Source organism: Aegilops tauschii, chromosome 2 (assembly GCF_002575655.3).
Source record: "Aegilops tauschii subsp. strangulata cultivar AL8/78 chromosome 2, Aet v6.0, whole genome shotgun sequence".
Classification (NCBI taxonomy): Eukaryota; Viridiplantae; Streptophyta; class Magnoliopsida; order Poales; family Poaceae; genus Aegilops; species Aegilops tauschii.
This window is the reverse complement of record NC_053036.3, coordinates 649380616-649405652: the sequence shown is the minus strand read 5'-3', so window position 1 is coordinate 649405652 and position 25037 is coordinate 649380616. Positions and strand designations below refer to the sequence as shown.

The following is a 25037-nucleotide window of genomic DNA, read 5'->3' as shown; positions in this document are numbered from 1 at the left end:
AAGACTATTATTTGAGATGCGAACCAACCTGTGATTGGATGGTTAGAGGTACAGTGGTATCCATTATTTCAGGATTTTCGGCGATGCGCTTTCAGCGGGAGGAGACGTTTCCGTCGACAACGAGGCACCTACGGTGATTTCGTAAATCTGAAAATGATATGCGGGCTGAGTCTCTCGAAGCTGCTCATTGGGGTAGGTTGTGCGTGTGTACATTCATAGGCGTGAGGGTATGCGCATATGTATGAGCGTTTCTATCTGTACTGTGTTAAAAAAAAGATTGTTGAGATAATAACCGAAATACCACTAATCAAAATCAGACATGCTTTTCTAGGCCTTTTGGTTAAGATCAAGTGTAGTATCGGTCTTATCAGTTTGATATTTGGTATGTAGATTTTTAAGTCTAAATAATATGAAATTGATTTTTTTCTGTTGAGAAGGATCCCGGTATGTAGCTTGCGACATGGGTCCTTTGTGTCGCGCTAGTGCTGCACAACTACTAGGGGTGTGTTTGGTAGGGTGCATGGGAGGGTGCATGAGGTTAAAAGTTCTCAATCCGACTCACTTTTGCTTGTTTGGTAGGGTGCATGGGCTCACATTGGCTATGCTCAACTGATGCAAAAAGGGCCCTCAGCTATGCCCATCTCATGCATCCCGGACACGACCCTCGTCCCCATCCAATAGACCACATCCAGATATGTTTAAATTTTTAAAACTTGTTCAGAATTTCAAATTTTGTTTAATTTTTCAAAAAGAAATACAAATAATATTCAGAATTTCAAAAAAAAATTGAAAATGTTCACAATTTCAAAAAAAATTGAATTGTTCAGAATTTCAAGATTTGTTGAAATTTTCAGAAAATGTTTAGAATTTAAAACTTCGTTTCAATTTTAAAAAATGTTCATTATTTCAAAATTTATTTAAATTTCAGAAAAGTTCAGAATTAATTTATTTAAAAAAAATCAAAATTCAATTTTTCGAAAAAATTTCAAAAAAGTTCAGGCTTCCAATTTTTTTTAAATTTTTTAAAATGTTCAGAATTTTAGATTTTCAAAAAATATTTAGAATTTCAAATTTAGTTTATATTCTCTATAAAAGTTCAGAATTTCAAAATATGTTTAATTTTTTCCCACATTTTTTCAATTTCTCACCATTTAAAATAATTATTCGGAATTTGAAATTGTTCAGCATGTCGAAACACATGCAGGATGCCAAACAAAGTCTCAACTCAGCATGTCTCAGCGCATACACCGCTACCAAACAACAGCAAATGCATGGACACAGCATGTCTACACTCAGCATGTATGAGAGGAGAACAACTAGGCTAGGTCCATACATGGTACCAAACACACCCCAGGGCTCGGCACACCCCAATCAAAAAAAATCAAACATGCCAAAATGCCTACCTAAACAAACATGTCAAAGTACAACTAGTGAAAACTAACTTGTCAAAATAGCACTACAGTCTCAGTTTTTCATGCCAAAATACCACTTCCATTACATGTAAAAGGAATTCCGTTAGTCAAGCGGTCAACAACTTGCCACCTTTTATTAAATAGCAAACATACCCTCGTGGGACCTAGTGCTTTTCTATTCCAATTTTTCCTGCAACAGAAAATAAACCAACTCCATGGCGGCACACCAAAGAATCTCTGTCAGCGCCGGCTTCTGCCATTGACCCCCCTCTCTCCCTAATACCTTGTTCGCTACTAGCCGCCCATCTCCTTTCTCTGCTGCTCCAGGACGATCTCCTTATGGCCCTGGCCCCTGTGTCTTAGCCGCCGCTCGGCGCCCACGACCTTGTAGTGGGACATGCTACACAAAAAAATTATGCTACACGATTACACCCAAGAACACTATGAAGATGCGCGTGATCAAAGTCACTGATGAGCAGAGTAGCATAAGCGGTGTAGCTTGTCGGTGAAGCGTGATGATTTCCTCAGCTAGGTTATACCTCCCAGACACGAGAATTTAAGCAAGATGATCCGCCGATCGAGATTGGAAGTAGACGACCCCTTCGAGGTAATCCCGCGTTTCAATGTGGTAATCCGGCAGCACTCCGACGTCCAGAAACAAGAGGTTCCAGGAAACTAGACAGAGAGAAGCCTAGTGATGTCCAGGAAGAAGAGCTCCTGATTGACCAACCCAATAGGGCGGGTTTTAGAAGCTTTTATGTACAAAGACTCTAGTTTGCAGAACCTTCTGTCTGGTCTTGAGAAGGTTCTGGCCAGTATTTTCGTTTAAATTTTCTCGGTGGTTTTTTGTACCATTTTATCAGTTTTCGTTGGGTTTTCCATTTTCAATTTCTTTCATCTTATTTGCACCATTTTTCTATTTTGAATTCACGTTGGTGTTTTTCCAAGTACACGTTGAATTGTTTTGGAATGCATGTTAAACATTTTTCAGATAGATGTCGAACATTTTTAGACACACGCTGAGCATTCGTCAAATGCACATTGACCATATATAGAATACATGGCGAACGTTTAAAAAAATACAATGTGAACATTTTAAACGCAACATTGAATATTTTTTCGAAACACACATCAAACGTTTTCCTAAATGCATGATGATATTTTTTACATACGTTTAAGATTTTTTAAGATACATGGTGAAACTTTTAAATATGTTGAACATTTCTAGGATACATAGTGAAAAATTATTCAATATACAATGATCATTTTTGTTAACCCATGATGAACATTTTAAAAATAATACAACGTACAAACTTTCATACGTGGTAGACATTTTTTAAATAAACGTTGAACATTTTCTAGGTACGTAATGAACATTATACATTCTAACTGTATTGACACCATTTCTTAGTTGTAGGCGCAGGTGACACCGGAACGCACGAAAGAAGAAGATTGTACGGGACGAGACGCTACATCTCGCAATAGGTTAGATATAACATTCGTGCCCATCTATCAAGACCTCATTGTACGGAAATGCCTGCTGGGGCTTGTTTTTTTCTTGATAAAAGCTAAAAATCATATTTTTCACGTTTTGAAATTTCTGAAAAAAATACAAATGAATATAGGGATGTATACTACTTCTCTGTAAATTTTCATGATGAAATACTTTTTGATGAAAGCTACAGAAAAAAAATCATGTATTTCTAGCACATGCTATTCACTCCAGTGGACGGTGGCTCATTGGCGCTCCATTTAGCAGTAGCCAAGGGGGCAGTACCGGCGAATTCCCCAGCTGCGCAAGGCTAGAACCAAAAAAAGTAGCAAGCAGCAGCAGGTCGGCGCTGGGCAAACAAGCCAACAGGAAAACATAAAAAAAAAGTGAAGTTGTACATCATAAACTACTCATTTGGAAGGAAAGTGGAAATAGGATAGTTCATCATGAACTAGGTAGCTTTATCGAAAAAATCATGAACTAGGTAGCTTTCAAGCAGTGAACTTAGGACCTTAGAAATGTAATGGTTCCTGAACCGAGGAAAGCAAGAACATAATAGAGGATCATGCGATTTTATCTTACAAGAATGTAGACAGTATTCAACACAACAATAGAAAGGGAAATAGGTTCGCTGAGTTCATCGCACACCAGGAAAACCCTCTAGTTACGTTCTCTGGGAACATAACCTAAGGGACAAAAAACCTGGCGCACAACCAACTAGCCTTATTACACACTGAACAAATCAGTTTCACCAAATAAATATGTACAGGCAAAAGCACACAGAAGTTCATCTCACTTACACAGAAGGAACATGAAATGAAAATAGTGACCGGGAGGATGGAGAATTGCACGATGGAGAGTCGATGCCGCCAACGAAATCACCTCCTACTAGCTGAAACCAAAGGCAGAGACAAAGAATCACATACAGTGCAGGTTGCACAAGGAAAATGCTGAAGTAAACAGACAGTGGAGAGCTGAAGAAGATGCTGAAAGAATAATGCGTTTACTAGTTACTAACTAGCACATGCCTGATGTAGAAAACAACCGCACGGACCTTCAGGACACAGGATTTTGTTCATCGCTCGGCTCAACTCGACTCGGCCTGAAATTGGAAGAAACAATTGTTAGAGAAGCCAAAATAAACAGGGAACTGAATTAATGCAGAAACGACAGAAGTACCTCTCCATCATGTCAGTATTTATCGGCACGAAGGGTGGGGCTTTTGGGATGCTCATCTGCCACACGCCTCAGCACGTCCATGGGTTGAGAATAATCCCCAGGTCTGCTTCCCTCATTGAAAAGGTCAATTCTGAGTTTCTTGAGCGAATCAAGGTTCCTTATGCTCAAATCGAACTCAGGACTGAGAATGTCATTCACTCGGAGACCGAAGCGAAGGCGTTGAACCATTGGCATAGCTCCTGGTTGGAACGTAGGGTGCACCAGTAAAAGATTGTGAAAAAGGCACACTCTTGCTCTGGGGAAGGCACCAACGGTAAGCACCAACTTTTCCACTGTGTTCTTGCCATCACCTAGATCTGACATGAGAGTGACATAACGGAGAGCCGGCAGCATCCCAAGGATCTGGATATCCTCAAATCGCACTTTAGTAACATATAGATATAGGTTGGAGAGTAGGGGAAGCGACGAAGAACAAATCCATGTAGGCAAGCTCTCGAGATGTCCGTCATATTTAAGCCTGCGGAGGTTTGGAGACGGCACCCAATCCTGCATAAGGTTGGCATCCCAAGGACCAGCAGAGGAGATCTCCAGACTCTCGAGTTCGGGCAGGTTGCCTAGGGACTCAATCAAAGCTTTATCAATTTTCAGGTGATTTCCTAGGGTCTCAACTACACCTTCTTTTCCTTTCAGACTAGGGTATATGAAATGAGTCATAGGTTCGTTAGTTCTCCTCAGATTATCCGGCTCCGCAAATAATCGTCTTGGAGTTTTTCTCCTGGAATCCCACTTAAAGGAGAGCTACCTTAGCCTGTCCAGGCGGCCCAGCTCTTCTGCACTGTCGGCAGAGAAATGGCCCACCCCGTCTCCCTTCAGCTGTTCAAGGCATGTCAGGTTGCAGAACCCTTTTGGTAGTTGCATATTTGAATCAAGGATTAGGCACATCAAATTCCCTAGCTGAAAAACACTCGACGGCAATTCTGTTGAATTGGTCCAGTGCAAGTCCAGTGTCTGCAAAAGCTGTAGCTTTCCTATTTCCTTGGGAAGATTGCCAACCTTTGTACCCCTTAACCCCAGGTGTCTCAAGAGTAACAAGTTCTCAACATGCCTAAGGTCAACACCTTGAAGATCACAACCTTCCAGATCCAATACCCCTAAAAATTGAAATATAGAAAGAGGGGGGATCCTTTTAGTAATAGCAGGACTAAAAATGCTAAAAGACCTCACTTTTGTCATGCTTGTGGTAGCCATCTGAGCATTGGTGAGATCTGTCATGCTCTTCTGGATGTCCAATCTGCAGAACTTCTTTGCCAAAGGTGTGCCTCCCTTGATAACATCCAGTATAGTAACAAAGTTTTCTCCACTTGCTAATTCAAATATAAGATCCAGCATGATATCATGTACGCAACAAGCTTCAACCCTTCCATCAGCATGTATGTTTATCGGCATGATCATGTTTCTGTTTACTAGCTCATTGAAGTAGCTCTCTCCAAGCTCAAGCAGGCTAGCAGTTTCATCTTTTACTTGGATAAATCCTCCACAAATCCATATACTTATCAACTCATCTCTGCTAATTTGATGATCCTCTGGAAAGATACTTAGATATAAAAGGCAAGTCTTCAAATAAGGAGAGAGATCATAATAGCTCAATGATAATATCCTCTTCATCTTCTTGACATGATCATCACCATTTTGAAGTCCATGGCCAATAGAATTGAGCAAAACATACCATTGGTCAATTTGGTTGGCCCTCTGATTATTAGCCAAATAACTAGCAAGACTGATGATGGCTAATGGCACCCCGGCACATTTCTTCAGGATCTCTCTGGATACTTGCTCGAATCCAGAAGGACACACTTCACTTGAAAATATTCTTCCATAGAAAAGTTTATGGGAGTCATGGTAAGAGAGAGGTTTCATCTGATGAATCATATCATCTTTAGAAGAGCAGCAAATTTCTGAGACATCCAAAAGGCGGGTTGTAGTGATTATTATACTTCCACACCCACCGTCGATAAGTGCATATCTGATTGTTGTCCATGCCACTTTATTCCATAAATCATCAATAATTATGAAGTACCTATGCACATGGCAACACGAGAGCTACAAGTTAGCAAAACGAAACAAATATTTACCAAAAGCATGGAAGCATGTCAACCACAACCACTTCGATAATGCAATGAGGTACTATTGTTACCACTTGAGCAGTGGGTGTGTTTGATTCTTAGATTTGAATGCCAAGAAACTTTGATGGCTGGGTGTTTGGGAAAGGGGCTCAATACCGACTCACAACCCAAAACTTTGAATGTACTACCACGGCCCCACAGAACAGTGTGCACGCGACCACAAATAGTGTGTTATGTACTGGAGATGTATGTGCCACTAGCGTGGATGGCATCTGCAGCAATATAAATGACATGGTTGGTTGGATCGGTGCGGCGTACCTTTTCTTGCTAAGCAGTTCTCGGACTACGATGATGAGCTGCTCAACGTCCAAGTTTGCTGCATTCAGACTAGCATGCCTTTTTTTGTCAAGTTTAAAGAGAAGATTGCTTAATACTTTATGCATGTCCTGATTCCGAGACACAGAGACAAATGCTTTGTAATCAAATTTTGTTGGAAGGGTTTCATATACTTCTCTGGCAAGTGTAGTCTTGCCCAATCCTCCAAATCCGACAATAGAGAGTATCTTGAGTTGCGCCTTGGACACAAGGTCCCCCTCAGTGATCTTCTTGATAATATCGTCCCTTGCTTTATCTAGGCCGATGATATTCTTCTTATCTCCATATAGAACCTCCAAGAAAGGGTCAACTGTGGTCCTTGTGGCTGCAGGTAGATTAGCAAGATTATACCTTTCATGTCGTCTGGTGACATCTTGCAACCGTTTGTGGATTTCGTTGATTGCTGTGGAAATCTCATGGCGAGCCTTGCCCTTTTTAAACTGGTTTGCCATATTGGCCATGAGCTTCTTGAATCTGGCCTGATTTGCGTCGGAGCCACAACCCTCAACACGCATCAAGAAAGAGTCGACAACGTCCTCCATGTAGTAAGACAGCTCCCTAACATCGGCAGCCCAAAGGTTGACCTGCTCATCGAGCTGATCCCATGGCACATCTGCCACCTTGCCAAGGGCAGCACGCATAACATCCAGCTCGGCAGAGAAGGACTTGACCTTTTTCTGAACTCCCTTCTGTAGCTTGTACTCATCCTTGATAACCTCGCCCAGTTTGAGAAGGAGGGAGCCCATGGCCCCTATGGCGAAGACGAGTGATTGTGCGTGATGCTTTAGGGGACTGGAAACACGATCTGTTCTCGCATGTCTGGAAAGATTGAATGTGATGAAGAAATGGGAATGGTAACCCTAAGAAGATTAGCCAAATGGCATGTTTTGGCCTCAGAAGTAAAACCGTACCTGCTCTCAACTTGCGTTGGTGGTCTGTTTCTTGTCTGTTTCTTGTCTTCCTGAATCTCCAGTTTATTTTTGTCTTGTATCTCCCAAATTTCAGATATCCTTTTCTTGTCCACATTAATCTCCAGTCTATTTTCCTCTTCTACATGAATAATTTTCTTGTCTATGTGAATCTTCTGTAGATTTTCCTCTTGTTCCTCCAAATGTTCCGTGATCTGCTTCTTGCCTTCTTGAATCTCCTGAAGTTTTCCCTCTATTTCTTCAGTCGCGGTACTCTGACCCTCCTTGGTGTAAGAAATCACATCAACACGCTGTACTCTGATCACAGGTGTGTTTGGATGATTTCTAATAGCGGCCTCCAATTCAGACTCCGCATCGTTTATGTTGAATTCCTCAGCATCCTGAACCCCAAATTTTATACAGACCTCTCTAAGTCCAATCAAGTGATGGAAGCCAACAATTTCAATGGCATGTGGTTCCATTTTGTTTAAATTGAAGCCTAATTTGAGCTTTTGGACTTTGGGCACTGCTCCTTCCGCAAAGAACATGCATGGTTCAGCACACATGAACTTGAAGTAGGCGAGTACTTGGAATCCTTCGTTGTCCATCAGGATCCTTCCTGCAGGAGGTTTCTGGATATACAGGGTGAGAGCAGTGAGGGCAGATAATTTTTTCAGGATATCAATATCTTCCCCTGACAACTCCCTAATTGCAATCTTTATAATGCACAGTTTCCTCAGCTCTCCAAACCACTTAGGGAGGGTGAAGAAGATGCAACAGTGCCGCGACAGTTCAATCGTCCGAAGAAGCAGGTCCGGAGGAGGAGTCACCATGTTGAAGCCATCCTCAGGGATATTTACACAAGACGAGCCTGAAGCAGATGGTACCAGAGTTAGGGACTGCAAGACGGTGAGTTCGGCAAGAATAGAGCCTAGGAGCTGTACATTTCTTTCCAGATTTTCTGCTGGCTGTACGGTAGTACATGTGAGCTGAAGATCCTGAAGATTTTTCAGCCGTCCAAGATGCAATATATTTTCTTCTGAGTGACTGCCGATATCAAAATACCCAAGAGTGCGTAAAGATGTCATGTGGGCAACTACACTGTGTTGAATATACTCGCTCAGAAGGCGGAGGTGCAGTAATCTATCCAGAAGAACAATATCTGATGGAAAAGCAACTACTTTTGCATGTACTTTCAGTGTCTCCAAGGGTTGCAGCCATCGAATCATGTCTGTGCCTGGAAGTTTGATGGTGTTATTACATTCAATCTCAAGATACTTCAAAAGAAATAACTCCCCGATTCCAGTGAGGTCAAGACTCTCGTTGTCTTCATCAGCCCAAATATGAAGAATCAGAATACGAAGAAATCTATAATCCACAAAGGAAGAAGATAAACACTTGAAGAAACCCCAAAATATAAGAGACCGAACATTGGATGTTACGATGCTTTCTGGTATGTATGCACTTTTTACCCCTCCAAACTGGGCGGACAATCGGCGAACTTTCTCAGGAAGTGCTAGAGTTGATTGATCATAGTCAATAGTGATGATAAAATTTTCCTCTCTGGATTTGTGCCTAATGAAATCCAGTACAATCTGGTGAACTGAACATGACAATACCTCGCCGTGATAAGTGGTGTCCACGGCTTGGACCATTCCTCTGCTGACAAGCTCATCAAAATAACGCTGGGCAATTTCTTCTGGGCCTTGTTCTCCCACAGCACTGAGAAAACCCTCAGCTACCCACAGCTTCAGCAACTCATCCTTCTTGATCACGTAGCCATGTGCATACATGCTGAGATATAGCAGACATGTCTTCAGGCGAGGTGGAAGACTGCTGTAGATAAGGTTTAGCACGTCTTTCATCTGTTCGAAATATTCTTTGTCCTCACGTAGCCACTTTTCCTTTTGGATGTTTGGAACTTCTTTGATACCGAAGAATAACTCTAGATATTTATAATCATTAAGAGGTTCCATCTTGTATATATGGACTGGGTAATAACCACAGCATGCCAATGCTACATCATCAATTTGTGTAGTCGTTATTATTCTGCTGCAAGAATCACCCCGGGGAAAAGCACGGCTAATAATATTCCATACTGATGCAGTCCATAAATCATCGATTACAATGAAGTACCTGCAGAATTATTTATGTTAGGTCACACAAAAATAACAAAATAATATATACCTTGTTCAAGAGACAACATCTATTGAAAATACAACAAATTATTTATACCTTGTTCACCATTTTAGTTATCAGGAATTAAGCCTACCTAAATTGAAGACATGTCTTTACATTTTAACCATTCTCCATCCTCATAGGTGTTTGCAGGTAAGTTATTTTTTTTTTTTTGCTTCATTTCACATTAATGGGGACCCAAAAAAATGTTCCTTGTTTATTGCAAGGATAACATAGGTTAGCCCGTAGCGCCCATGCATCTTTTTCTGTCGATCATTCTCTCTGTTCTGTTTTTTGGGGTTTTTCCTTGTGATTTTTTTGCGGGGCTATAGGGACCAATCCATAAAGGTGGTTAAGTAACGTAAAATTTTTGGACAAGGTAGGATTTGAACTCTAGTGGGTTGGTTAAGACTTTAGCTAACTATAGCCAACTAGCCAACTTATGGACTAGTGTTTGTTGGTTAGATTGAAGGCAATCCAGAATGTTGTCATTCATGCTAACTATATGAGATCTATGGTGAGACAAAAAGAACTAAAGAGCTTGTAGGAGGATTAAACCTACAACCTTTTGTGTGTAGAAGTAATTTACCCAATGCACTACCAACTCACCCATTTTTTAGTTTTCCTACTAGATTTCCCTTTTCAGCCATCAGAAATATGTTCTAGTGGTGTGTTGTTAAATAAACGGAAAAAAGATACTTGAACTTTCCCTATTTCTATATAAAACAAAAATATTTTTTTCTTTGTTATCTTCAGATCGATTTTCTCTAGTGCATAATTTGTTCATGTTTCCATATATTTTGACCCCGAAAAAAGTTTTTTAAACATACCCGATAACTTCTATGTAAATAGGATCGCAATTTACGTACCGCAAATCTAATAACTTGCCTATAATCACCATGGTAATTTTGCTCGGACGAAAAAAGTTGTTGAAAACATACCCCCGATAACTTCTATGTAAATAGCATTGTAATATACGCACCACGGACCTGATAACTCACATAAGAATACCGTGGTGGCTTTTTGGCCAGAGGGAAAAAAATTGTTGAAAACATAACCCCGGTAACTTCTGTGTAAGTAGCATGGTAATATATGCACCGCAAACAAAAGAACTTACATACAAACACCGCGGTAACTTTTACCCGGGTATTTTTTTCGTGAATGCATAACCCCGGAAATAGCATGATAATGTACACACCATAGACCTGATAACCTATGTAAGAAAACTACGATAACTTTTGACCCAAGAAAAACAGGCTGTTGAAAAACATACCCTCAGTAACTTATGTATAAGTAGCATGCTATTATACGTGACGTAGTACTGATAACCTATTTACCTGCGGGGGGAAATGTTGTTGAGAAACATACAATCGTTAATTTATGTCTAAATAACATGCATTCATGTGTAAACATACATTAGACTTGATAACTTATGTACAAAACACTGTGGTAAATTTGATCCAAGGGGGAAAGTTGTTTAAATATACCCGGTAACTTCTGTGTAAAGTTACCATGATGTCCAAGCGAAAGCTAGCATGCTTCTCATGCTATAATTAACAAGCTTCTCATGATATAGCTACATCCTTATCATGCTATTTGTTACCATGCAGTTACTGTAGAAGCTACCAAGATGTTAATGTCAAAGTTATCACTTTGCTCATGCCAAAGTTACCAACCCTAAACTTAATACTTTTTGTGACAAGATAGAAAAGAAGAAGGGTTCAAATTCCCTTATTTATGTGCATTTGTCAACAAGAGAAGTATGGATGAGTTGGTTATTGGGCTTAGTAGCTCAGCACGTTTTCTCTCGCCTTGGTAGACTAACCGACATAAAACAAGGCGAGTAATAAAAATCTGTGAACCGGGATGAGAATAAAAATCAGGGAGAAAGAAAATTTTGAGAACGGGACAACTGAAACCAAGCCAGGTATCACACTCCTTTCTTTCTTGGTTTTCTTCGTTTTTCTTTGTTGTTTTTGCTGGTTTTCAACAGTTACTTTTTTGTTCAACAAATGTCTACTTTTTTTTAGCACACCATGTACATTCTTAGTGTACATGTGCAACATTTTGCTTCATATGGTTTGAACATTTTTAAAATACATGATGCATATTTTTTCTTCAATACATGTTTCGAACAATTTTTTTTAAACATTTTCCAAATACATGGTGAAAATTTTCTGAAATGGAAATAATTTTTTAGTAAACATTAGAAACATTTTTACATACATGTTTAACATTTTTATACACGTTTAAAATTTTATAAATTCATGAGAATTTTTCATATACAACTGAAACATATTTTGCGTACACGTTGAGCATTTTCAAATATGTTATTAATATTTTTCAATTATAAGTTTTTGATGAGTATTTTATTTTTCATACACATTATACATTCTTGTTATACATATAAATTTTTTTATATCATTTAACAAAAATTCAAAGACATTACTAATATTTGCCGCTGTCTACTTGTTTCCATAGACCGTGTACATTTTTACAAACACCAGGAACACTTTCTATACACGGGTTGAAAATTTTTAAATCAATGATTAACATTTTTAAATATATGCTTCTAATGTCTAGTTTTTTTTCATAAACGGTGTACCATTTTTATATAAATTTGGACAAAATTTGTACCCATTTAGCATATTTCAAATATATGTGTATCAACATTTTTTTCAATATGAATTAAATTTTTGTTTGAATATGTGTTTTATATATATTTTATAATATTTCAAATATATGTGTACCATTTTTGTTTGAATTTTTGTTTCAATATGGGTGAGGAATAGTTATTCTTCACCCTCCCTCTATTTTAATATCAATGCACCATAATTTTACATTTCATAAATTTTGTCTTATTTCGTACGTAAAAAGAGACCGTAAGAAAATATATAGTCGCCGTAAAAATATATTTTATGTTATGTAAACTTACAAATGTAAAAACATAGTGTAAAATATACATAAAATGCAATTTTTCTGGTCTTATGGCATATAATTCTGTTTTCTTATGTCAAATTTTACGTAGTGAATCAATATGAATGTAACTATTGGTATTTCAAATGTAATTTATTTGTGAAATGATAGTAAAGTTACCTCGGATGAAAAATAACTTATTCTGCATCCTAGGTGATAAATAGCATTACATCATTCTAAGCGTGAGTGTAGAATAGCTTATTCTACACCCCCTAGTAAGGATATATACAAAATCTAGTAAAATATTGTATAAAATGTAGTAATTAGAAAAATATATTTTTTACTACATAAGTTTGTAATTTACTTCATTTTTACGAAAATTACTATATTTTACATACTGTGCTACTATATTCTATATGTACCGTTACTGGGGTGTAGAATAATCTATTCTACACTCACGCTATATATTATTATATTAGACAAATTTTATATCATCAGTGGTATTTACTACCACTTCAGTTTTATACATTGTATGTAGTATCTATCAAATCGGAGTATGTACATGTACTATGTAGTATATAAGAATGTTTACGTAGTATATACATACTAGTTTTTAGGTAGTATGCATCGTATTTTAAGTATGCCCTTATTTACATACAAATATATACGTATTTCACAAATATAATAAAAAATATGGGTCGACTCGCAATTTTTTCATGTAACTCACTTTGAAATATGTTATATATAATATATGAACATATTTATAATAATAAAGTTATATATATAATACCATATGGTACTATATGAGATATGTGGGATAACTACCACTGGGTGGTAGAATGAATTTTCCATATTTTTATATATTCCAAATACATGATTAGCAATTTTGAAATATGTGATGAACGCTTAAAAATGAAAGGAAAAAGGGGAAATAAAATAAAAAAATAAAAGAGAAGAAAGCATAAACAAAATAAAAGACAAAAATGCAAAACAGAAGGAAACGGAGAAGAAAAATCAAGATTTTGCTGGACCGGCCCACTAGCTATTAGCACTGTTGGCGAGCGCTGGTTTCTATCTCGCATAAAGCGAGGTATAGTCCAGCCCGGCATATGACAACTGTAATGGTTGTTATGGCGACCACACGATGACTAAAGAGATTGGCTCCGCGCGAGTGAAGGGTAGAAGAGGGTGAAGTGGTCAAACGCACCCAAGGAAGGAGAAGATGTGGAGAGCAACTAGTTCACGAGCGCTCCTTTGGAAGCCTCGTACCGATCAGCGTCACTTGGCGCGCTCTCAGCCATTTGTCACGTGTCGCGCTTTGGGTGCATCCTCTGGATTTTTTTTTCCGCACGCGTTTTTGGCTTTTTAAACGGTTTTTTAACGGATGTTTTTGACGTTTTGGTTTTCCACCGGTCGTCCTTAGCTTTTCGACCAAAGAAAAATTCGTGAAAAAACGCTTTTTCTTTTTTCCCTTTCGTTAGAGTCACGGTTTTGCTTCCGCGAGAGGCGCGATTTTGCTTTCGCGAGAGTCACGGCCGTGCCTCTCGGAAACGAATTTTTTTCCTTTAGCGAGAGTCACGGTTTTACTTCCGCAAGAGGCACACGTGTGTTTTCGCGAGAGTCAGGGCCGTGCCTCTAGGAAACAGAAAAAAAATATGTTTTCTATTTTTTTTTCTTTCGCGAGAGTCACGGTTTTGCTTCCGCGAGAGGCACGGTTGTGCTTTCGCGAGAGTTACGGCCGTGCCTCTCGGAAACGAAAAAAAACTCGTTTTCTGTTTTTTTTTCGCGAGAGTCACGATTTTGCTTCCGCGAGAGGCACAGTTATGCTTTCGTGAGAGTCACGACCGTGCCTCTCGAAAACGAAAAAATGCGTTTTTTTTCCTTTCGCGAGTGTCACGGTTTTGCTTCCGCGAGAGGCACGGTTGTGCTTTCGCGAGAGTCACGGCCGTGCCTCCTCGAAAACGAAAAAAACGCGTTTTCTATTTTTTCTTCTTCCGCGAGAGTCACGGTTTTGCTTCCGCGAGAGGCACGGTTGTGATTTCGCGGCCGTGCCTCCTCGGAAACGGAAAAAACCCTTGCTCCCGGTTTGGTTTTTTCGTCCGGTTTTTTTTTCATGAAAAAATGTTCGTCAAAACCTGTCAACATGGGATCTAGGTTTGAAGATCTCGACACGAGGAATCGAACAGTGAAAGCGGTTTGAGATTTGGACGCACGGTTTAAGATATAAAACGTTTTGAATAAACGAATCTATGAAAAAAGGGAAAACTCACAGGTTGTGACAAGTGGCACGCTGCATATGCGCCACTTGTCGCAAATAGGAGAGTTAGAGTAATCTTTGCAACGAGTAATCCACAACTAATGATTTCGAAAGATGTGGTTGTGCTTCGCGGCGTGAGATAATAAACGCAGGCACGCAGGAAAGAAGAAGAAGATGGGCTCAAGAGGCAGAGCGCTGCATGGGCCCATACCGAGACGCGTGGTGATCATGGGAAAGCGGCTTATCTGTTGGCAGAAATCAGTTGGGCAATTTGGAGAGATTTCCTGTAAAGCTGTCCAGGGAGAGACACGTAGGGAACAACAACATTGCGTACATGACCGACATGAATGATAAAAACCGAGCGTTTCCCGTGACAAACCGAGACATGTGGTGATGGTGGAAAGCGGCTGATTTGTTCCCAAAAATCAGTCGGGCAATTTAAATAGATTTCCGGTAATTTAGTGTCCAAGAAATACGGCCGCGTGTGAGCAATCTACTACTGGGAAAATGCAGCAGTCCGTGGAGGGATGAAATATTGCGTACATGACCGACATGAATGGTACAAACCAAGCGCTTCCCGTCTGTACCGACTCGTGACAAACTGAGACACGTGGTGATCGCGGGAAGCAGCTGAATTGGTCCCAGAAATCAGTCGTACAGTACAATTTAAAGAGATCTCCGGTAATTAAGCGCACTAGAAACACTGCCCCATGTGAGAAACCTACTGCTGGGAAAATGCAGTAGTCCGTGGAGAGGCTCGTTCTCGTGACAAACAGGTGTATGCTGTTTTGATGCATACCAGGTGTAGGACCTGAATTGTTCGAAAAAGTCTGCAAAGATATGAATATGGAGTGGAATACACCTCCCAGCGCACATCACTATATTCTTTTTTTTTTTGGCGGGTAAAACACATCATCTATTAATTAATCATCGCTTGACCAGTCCAGTTTACAAATAGCCTCAATCTCATCTGGCACACACCGCATCCAGACAACAGTTTAAAGGATGGCTCGCCCATACGAGCTAACGCATGGCTCGCCCCATTCTGGTTACGCTCTATGATATTTATTTCATGTGATCTCAAACTAAGTAAATGTCTTCCCCGCAAAAAAAAAAAAAACTAAGTAAATGCCTAACATCATTTACCATCCTGCCCCCGGTGATCTATCTGAGCTTTGGCCATTGATCATATGTGCTGCCGTCGCACAATCCGTCTCAATAACAAGATGCTCCATGTTGTTATCCAGTGCAAGGGTCACCCCCTCCTTGATGCTGGCCATCTCCGCTTCGAGTGCACTCACACAGCATGGGATGAATCGACACGATAAAAAAAATGACAGCACCTGTATCATCCCGGAGAATCATACCCGCGCCTCCTATACCTTCTTCATGAACCCACGAGCCATCAACGTTTAGTTTCACCGAGCCTTGTGATGGCTTCCTCCAGTGCTCCATCGGCTTTATGCAGGTTCTCATTTCATGTGCATTCCGCTTCCCTTTAGGATCATCATAGAGGACCACAGTCTTCCCCTTGACGATATCGGCATTAGGACGCTGCTGGATGTTCAGTAGAGTTTCAATATATTAATCGACATGACGCTTCCACTAACGGAGCTGGCTTTCCATGGTACACCTCATTCTGTACATGCCAATTCCGTCTAAGTGTCATGATAACAGGGAGTCGAATATCCGTTGTGCACCCATCCAAAAGATGAATGATCCATTCAGGGCCAGTATTGGTCATAGTTTCCACCTTGGGCAATGTCCATATATCCGCCATTGCCGACCATAGTTGCTGGGCAAGAGGGCACCTACATAGTGCATGGAATGGGTTCTCGCATTCCATACCACAAAGAGCACATACGTTAGATGTTTCAAGTTTCCTCTTTTTTTGAAAGAGGGGCCAAAGAATTTGTTGTGATCCGCCAGGCAAACACTCGTACCTTAGGCGGGGCAGTGCACCACCACACTTACTTCTAGATGGCACGCATGCCATCCGGTGCCCTGCTCGTGGCGCACATGATAGTGTAGTTCTGTTTCTCCAGTGCAAGCCTGTATGCACTTCGGACGCTGAAGATGCCTCATATATCAGGCGCCCACAAAAGGACGCCCTCCAGACGCCGTGGGTTGGCCTTGATAGCCAATATACATTGGACGTCTGGGTCCCAAAAGTGCTGCTGGAGGAGATCGGTGCGCCGCCGTCCGTTGGCATCGAGGAGCTTAGGCACACGCCGAAGGCGGCTGGTGGAGCGAGATGTGATCGGCCTATGTGACGTGGGTCGTGGGAGCCAGGGGTCGAGCCATATGTGAATAGATTCGCCATTCCCGACCCGCCATATGAGCCCCTGTTTAAGGAGCTCAAGACCATGCGGGATAGCATGCCATGTTGGTGATGCATTACCGGAAAAAACAGTGTCATCAAGCAAGTCGTTAGGATAGTATGTTGCCTTCAATACCTGGGAGCATAACGAATTTGGTTTGGTTAAAAGGAGCCAAGCTTTTCTTGCGAGGAGGGCTTGGTTGAACAGGCGAAAGTCATGGAAACCAGGTCCACCCTTCCCCTTTGGCTCGATAATTTTCTCCCAAGCAAGCCAATGAGTTTTCCTTTGTCCTTGCTTTGAGCCCCACCAGAAATTTCTCACAAGCCGTGTGAGATCATCACATACTGAGCACGACAACTTAAACACTCCCACAATATAGGTTGGTATGGCTTGAAGGAGAGATTTCACCAAAGTTTCCTTCCCTAATTTGGAAAGACTGTCCCCCCAAGCCATGATTCTTTTAGTTAGACTTGCCTGCAACATCTGAAATTTCCCTTTGTGCATGCGCCCATCAGGTGTAGGTAAGCCAAGGTATTTCTCTTTGAATTTAGAATTATGCACTTGAAGCACTTGTTTGACTCCGGTTTGCATAACTAGAGGACATTTATTACCAAACTGGACAAAACACTTATGTGGGTTTATAAGCTGACCCGTGGCACATGCATATCGTTGGATGACATCCTTCACATAAGTGTCATGTGCAACATTTGCTTTGAAGAACAGAAAAGTAGCATCAGCAAACAACAAGTGTGATATTCCCGGTGCCCTATTACATATCCTGATAGGTTCTATAGCTTGTGGCTCAACTACCTGTCTCAACAACGCGGATAAACCATCAACCACAAACAAAAATAAGAAAGGAGACAGGGGGTCACCTTGCCGAAGAGCATGCGACGGTGCAAAGGAATCCAAGATGGCTCCATTAAGTTTGACGGAATATCTTACCGAGGTAACACATGACATTATCCATTGTACCCACTGATGAGAGAAGGCCAACTTGATCACTGCTTTCTCCAAGTAACCCCTACTCCACCCTATCATATGCTTTTGAAATATCCAGTTTGTATGCACAGAAGCTATTTTCTGGTTTTTCCCCATGCTGAATAAAATGCAGGCACTCAAAGGCTAACATCGCATTATCAGTAATCAGTTGCAACCTATTTACCAAGCACTTCACCGCAATTTTATAAATGACATTGCAGCGACTTATTAGTCCGAAATCTGTAAGCCGGATCAGATGATCAACTTTTGGAATAAGCACCATTACCGTGTCATTTACGTCATCTCGCATATGTCCTATGCGGAAGAATTCTTTGACAGCCAAGACAACTTCCCCCTTCATCACCACCCAATTTTTCTGGGAAAACCTTGATGGAAATCCATCCTTTCCCGGGGCTTTCAACGGACCCATCTGGAACAAACTATCTGAAATTTCTTTCTCAGTAAACTCCGCACACAATTGGTTATTCATCTCAAGTGAAACTCTTTCTTGGAATAAAGGTACAAGGGATGCAAATCAAGTTTATTGTCACATGTAAAAAGTGTTTGGAAAAAGGCCGTAGCCATACCTCCCATGACCGACCTGTCCCCATGGCTGCAATCAGCATCATCTATCAGCGTTTCACCTTGTTCTTTCTAGCCCGCCACTTAGCTCGGTTCTGGAAAAAAATCGTGTTCCTATCACCTTCCCTGAGCCAATCCACTCGTCTGCGCTGCATCCACATCATTTCCTCATGATATAAGAGCTCATGCATATGATCAGATAGAACACGTATTTCACTACGGTCCGCATTCATATTCATTAGTTCCTCCAAACGACTTCTGGATCTCTCAATCTCCCGCGTGATGTTACCAAATTTCATTTTGCTCCAAGCATGAAGATCAAACATGAGCTTACTTAGTTATGCTCGAATGTCACCCAGACTGAATTTGCGGCCTGGTAGCTCCCAAGAAGCAGCAACTTTCTCAGGTAAAGAAGCATCACGTTCCCAAAACATTTCATACCTGCGAAAATTGCACCAGACGCTGTACACATCTTCTTTGATGCATTCCAGTACTAGTGGCGTATGATCAGAGCATGGCGAAACATTGTGGACCGCCCTAGCTTCCGAGAAAATATCTTGCCATCAGTTGTCCACCACCGCTCTATCAAGCCTCACCCGCCCATTCTTCCTTCCACGTTGCTTGTTATCATAGGTAAAAGGTAAGCTAGAGAAACCGAGATCAATAAGCTCACACACCTCTAGAGTATCCCGAAATGCCAACATCTGGTAATCATTACATGGTGTAAGCGAGAAGTGTTCAAAGGACCACATTGCTTCATTGAAGTCTCCAATGGCACACCATGGTAAATCAGAAGTTTGTTTTAGGTCTCTCATGTGTGTCCACATACGGTGTATGTTCTCTATACGTGGTTCCCCATACACACAAGTCATTCGCCACAAAGGGTCATGATCAGAGAGCCGCACATACGCATCAATATATATCTTTCAGACTGAACTTCCACATATAAAGTTTCAAACCATAACAGGGCTAGTCCTCCACTCAAACCATCACTACTAACTCCCGAAAACTTCTTAATCCTATTCTACCACACAAACGCTTAACTTTTTCCCGAACTTTGTCAGGTCTCACAGAAAAAACTAATTTTGCTTTCGCAGATTTCACCATGCCAACCAAGTTGCGAACTGTTGGTTTGTTGGCCACCCCCCGACAGTTCCAGCTTAAGCAACTCATTGCACTTGATGGGGCGTCGCCTGTGACCCCGTCAGTTTACCGGCGGCCCCTGGACCGATTGCTTCCACAATTTCTTCTGGTCCTATTAACGGAGTTTTCTCCTTCTGTACTTCCCTGTCCTATTGCTGAACCCGTGGGTGAGGTCTCTCCATCGCCATCGTCGCCGTCACAGCGCACACAACCGGCCTCTCCATTGCCATGACCAAAGTTTCATCATCAGGCGGCTTCGGGTGGGCAGCATCCGCAGAGGGAGCCCCTTGATCGCCCCCACTGCCGTCAGGTTTCTTGCTAATCACAACAACCAGGATCACCAAGGGCCTGGCGGCCGCTAACGAGTAGGTTTCCGTCAGCATCTTGCCCTCCAAGTACTTCTGCCGATATGGGGGGACACGATCACGACAGGTTGATGCAGACCATGCCTTGCCTCTGATGTGTCCTTGTCGAGCTATTCCCACAGAATCCTTCCTGATCCAAACTCTAGCAGGGCCACCAAGAGCGTGAGGCTCATAGGGCAGACGGGTGGACACAGCCGCAACAGAGCCATAGTACGCCTGGATGGCGCACATGGCAACAATGCCATAGTACACATGGATGGCACACATGGAAACAACGCCGGCGGCCACGAGGCCAGGGCTAGGCGGCAGCGACGTCGGCGGCGAGGATGGGGGCGACGGCGGGGCGGGTGCGGGGGCGACGACGGGGGCGGGGGCGGGGGCGCCCCTGAGTCGCACATCACTATGATCATTGGAACCCCGAATAGAAAAAGAAAGGCCTATCATGAACTTTGAGCTATATATGATTTGTTAGAGTTGTGTCGAATATAGTGTACGAGGTAGGTTACAGTTGGACTTGTAGTTGTATTGTTTAGATAGGATATGGAGTCGTGTCCTAGTAGGACACTTGTATCCTAGACCTCTCATATATAGCGGGGTTAGACACACAATGTAACCTATGCCAACATAATAGCGCTGGAACGCAGGGGAAGTCGCCGGCATGTGCCGGTGTCCAGGGCGACCGGGTGCGGTATTGTGACGGTGTCACGGAGAGGAGCGCTCGTAGTCAGGCCCCAGGGATGTAGCCATATCGGTGAACCTCGTTAACAAATCTCGGTGTCGTGCTCGTGTGATTGCTTGGTCCTCGGATGATCGACGGTGTGCCTCAGATTTATTCTAACAAGTGGTATCATGAGCCAGGTTGTCCGGAGGCTGCGGATTGTTGATCTAGAGGAAGAAGTATCGAGTTTGAGATGCAGCTGGCTGCGGTGGGAGGTGTGGTTCTGGACGAGATCGGAAAAGTCAGACAAGACGACGAACTCGATGGATTAGCGGGAAGTGTGGTTCTCGACGAGATCGGAAAAGTCTGACAAGACGACGAACTCGATGGATCAGCAGCAGGCGGGACGTGCGGCGGTCGACACGGTTCGATCGGGCGAGCGTACAGGCAAAGGCGTGTGCGCGGATGGCAGCGTGAGGCCTTGTACAATGAGAGGTGCTTAGTCAGATAATGATGCTGTCATGGACAAAGAAAAGAAAAGGAAAGAACAGCTACACACGTGTGATGAATTAGGGGTTTGAGCTAGTTAGCTTTGTTGATCTAATTTGGTATGTTCGGGAAGGCTATGTGGACTTTGCTTTGGTTTTCTTTGTTGGTACATATTTGTGCATGGATGACGGTGGTCACAGTGATGGCTTGAGGAGTTTGGAATGTGTCTGCAGTCGGGGAAGTTCGTTTGGGTCAGACTTGTCAGTCTGACGGATCGACGGAAGTCGGTTGGTACAGAAGACGGTGGTGGGATCGGCGACAGCGACATAAGAACGTGATGCTGATGGTGACCGACTTCTAGGGCGTGGAAACACGTGGCGCACGCCTGAGGGCTTGTGTGGCTTCGACAAGACTATGGCGCGGGGTTGATTAAAGGTGTTGTACACACGGAGCTTGAAGTCGACGTGGCGTGGGGTGGACTGATCATCTACCATGGAGTCATGTTGAAGGTGGAGCTGGATTGAGGGACTACGGTGTAAGGATCTAGAGAATCGAAGCCTATTCAGTAGGAAAAGCGAGTGACATGCAGTTCAGACTGGAGCCCAGTGGTCTGATGGAAGTGTGAAACTCGTCATCGGTCGGTGATGATCGGTGGTACTCTGCAGTGGGGGTTGAGTGGTGTGGTTTCACGACCCTTGAGACTCGACCGGGACAACGGAGGCTCAACGCGGTAATAGCGGCGAGGCGTGCGGTACGCACGGGACATGGAGACGGGCCAGGGCTCTGGTGGTCATACATATGATGAGACAACTGCGAATTTGAGTTTCAGACAGGCGGTCAAGAAAGGAGCGGTGATGTTGAGTTCAGGTAACTCTTATGTGTGACACCCAATGTGAGTTGTTCACTTTCACACAGGTCAGTGATCAGTGTGTGATGGCGTTGGACTGATACTCTGAAACTTGGGAGCACAAACTAGAGTAACAAGGAACTTAATTTTGCTCGAGTGTTGACTGTGGTCTAGAAAAGAAAGGACTACAAGTTGCAGGTGGAGTCATATGGAGTCTTTGGTGTAGTAGCGGTGCTCATGGGATAAGCTCAAGTCCAATGTACATGGAAGTTTGAGTATGGACGAATTCAAGGTGGTGGAGAATATTCGCCAAGGTGGAGTTTGTTAGAGTTGTGTCGAATATAGTGTACGAGGTAGGTTACAGTTGGACTTGTAGTTGTATTGTGTTTAGATAGGATATGGAGTCGTGTCCTAGTAGGACAATTGTATCCTAGATCTCTCATATATAGCGGGGTTAGACACACAATGTAACCTATGCCAACATAATAGCACCGGAACGCAGGGGAAGCCGCCGGCATGTGCCGGTGTCCAGGCCGACTGGGTGAGGTATTGTGACGGTGTGACGGAGAGGAGCGCCTGTAGTCAGGCCCCGGGAATGTAGCCATATCGGTGAACCTCGTTAACAAATCTCGGTGTCGTGCTCGTGTGATTGCTTGGTCCTCGGATGATCGACGGTGTGCCTCGGATTTATTCTAACATGATTAGTCTGAACTACATATGTTTTGAGAGTGGTTTTTCTACACCTACCCTTGGTGCACCCACGGTGCGCCCACGCAAGAAAATATATCAAAATATTTCGAAAAAATCTAAAACTTTGTGGGAATAATCATCAAAAATGTTAGAGAGGCTTGTAAATTTTGGTGGTCAAATGACATCCGAGGAGGTCTATACAGAAAACACAAAATTACTCAAAATGTACTTGCACTATTGGAAATCAGATTTTCTGGAACTACTGAGGCATTCTTTGTCCTGGAAGCTCCTTATTTTTCCCTACTTTTAATAATTAATATATGTAATATCTATATATAAACGTATTCCCGTATCCATATTTTTAAAAAATTGGCGTATCGGGCATGTCCCCGTGTCGCGTATCCGATACATATCCAAGTATACATGCAACGTAGTTAACCAGAACTTTACACATGAGTCAGTAACAAAAATCACGTAGGGATCTGTCCATAAGCCTAGCAATTGTTGCTTAGGATGTGTGTTATGGTGCAACCAGAACACCTATTTCCTTTCTAAGAAAAATAGAACACAATATTTTCGAGAAATAAACAATCAATAATTTAATGACACTAAAAAAATTTCTCTGATTTTTTGAATTAGACACAGTTATCACTTTTTAAGGTTATATAGTAGTATAGAGATTAATTACCTTTTGCCTCGGAGATGTTTGCTGATAGCATGAATAAGGTCCGGCACATCAGGAAAGCCATTGAGCCATGGCGCTTTAAGCTGTGAGAGCATGCTAGTGAGAAATCCCCTCATATGTGGATTCCGTGACACAGTTACGAAAGCCCGGCACTGAAATTTCCACCCATGCCTGTGATACAAGGCTCTTGCAACTGTTGTCTTCCCCACACCTGCAAATCATTAAAAAGTAAAAAAAAAAAAATTGTGCAGGAGAAACTTGATGTATTCTAGTATTAATGGAGTTGGAGAAGGCTTGAAATTGGAGTTTTAAGATAGATTTGTACCTACCTGCACATCCAGTTATAGGTATCACCTTGAGTGTCTTCTGGTCGTCGTCTAAAGCTAGCAGCTCCACAAGTTGCTCTGGGAGCTCCACATGACTAACTGTGCTACAGCCGGAGATGGGAACTGTGAGGCCGCTGGCACCGGCTTCCGCCCCGCCAGCCTTTGGAGAAGACAACTGGAAACGCTGTCGCCTTTCACACGCATCCTTAACACGGGCAAGTAATCCTGAAAGTTCACCCTTCGCACGAGCTGGAAAATGGAGATGAAGCCCGATGCCGCTGAACTCGTCTAGGAGATCATCCGTGTCATAACAAAGCTCCCGAGCCATCTTCATCCACCACTGGACCATGCAGTTAGCGTCCTGGTCTTCCGACATAATTTTCAGGCACATGCATAAGTCCTTGAGACGACGAATATCATCATCATCTCTGAGCAGATCTGGAGGCAGACTGTGTGCGAGATGGAGTTTCCGGAGGAGGGGGCCGACAGGCCCCAGCCAGGCAGTAATAGGATCTTGCATCGCCACTTGAAGCAAAACAGGATCAGGATCCGCCATCGCCGGCAGAGACGATGCGGCATCTAGATCCTCCATCTTAGCCGAGAGCGCCAGGAATTAGATTACCAGAACATCCATCTACACCTGAAGTAAAAACCAGATGATTATGTTTTTCTGATTGTACGCATCCATGAGAAGCAAACCTACAGATAATATATGAGACAAACGGGAAATATTACCGAAGGCAATCTCAATTTTGACGAGCACGACGCGGAGGCTACCAGATGGGAGAGAGTTTTTTTTTGTCGAGTTGTCAGACGAGAGATAAAAAGTGAAACAACCCAACTCGACAAGCCGGCGGGTGTCTCTTTGTAGGCGGAGAGAGCGGAATATTCGTTTTTGATCATGCGCCAGCTGGTTCTGTATCGGGCGGTCGATACTTCTCGTGATGGCTTTTTTTATACGGAAACCTGCTAGGCTTTATTGATCGATCGAGTAACAAAATCACAGGTATGATATCGGTGTCATGATACGTACCCAACAAGATATGAGGGCCATTATCTAAGGATAAAGAAAAGCTAGCTAGGCTATAAGCTTCATAATTACAGCTCCTA

The 25037-nt window shown here is 42.4% G+C and overlaps 2 protein-coding genes and 1 non-coding gene across 3 annotated transcripts; 1 reads left to right on the top strand and 2 right to left on the bottom strand.

Annotated features, from left to right (window-relative positions):
* Window positions 1–319: 319 nt before the first annotated feature.
* On the top strand, window positions 320–515 carry LOC120975198 (U2 spliceosomal RNA). Its single transcript, XR_005771022.1, has one exon. It is a non-coding gene; the product is annotated as a U2 spliceosomal RNA (small nuclear RNA).
* Window positions 516–3408: 2893 nt separating this feature from the next.
* On the bottom strand, window positions 3409–24745 carry LOC109784953 (uncharacterized). Its single transcript, XM_040400809.3, has 8 exons — window positions 24663–24745; window positions 23931–24567; window positions 23605–23812; window positions 7493–9625; window positions 6525–7400; window positions 4084–6160; window positions 3959–4006; window positions 3409–3796 (listed from the first exon to the last, which is right to left on the bottom strand). Exons 2-6 carry the CDS (start codon window positions 24517–24519, stop codon window positions 4882–4884), a joined length of 5085 nt encoding a protein of 1694 aa, XP_040256743.1. The 5' UTR covers window positions 24520–24567; window positions 24663–24745; the 3' UTR covers window positions 3409–3796; window positions 3959–4006; window positions 4084–4881.
* On the bottom strand, window positions 4096–4797 carry LOC141041447 (uncharacterized). Its single transcript, XM_073507597.1, has one exon. It carries the CDS (start codon window positions 4795–4797, stop codon window positions 4096–4098), a length of 702 nt encoding a protein of 233 aa, XP_073363698.1.
* Window positions 24746–25037: the final 292 nt, after the last annotated feature.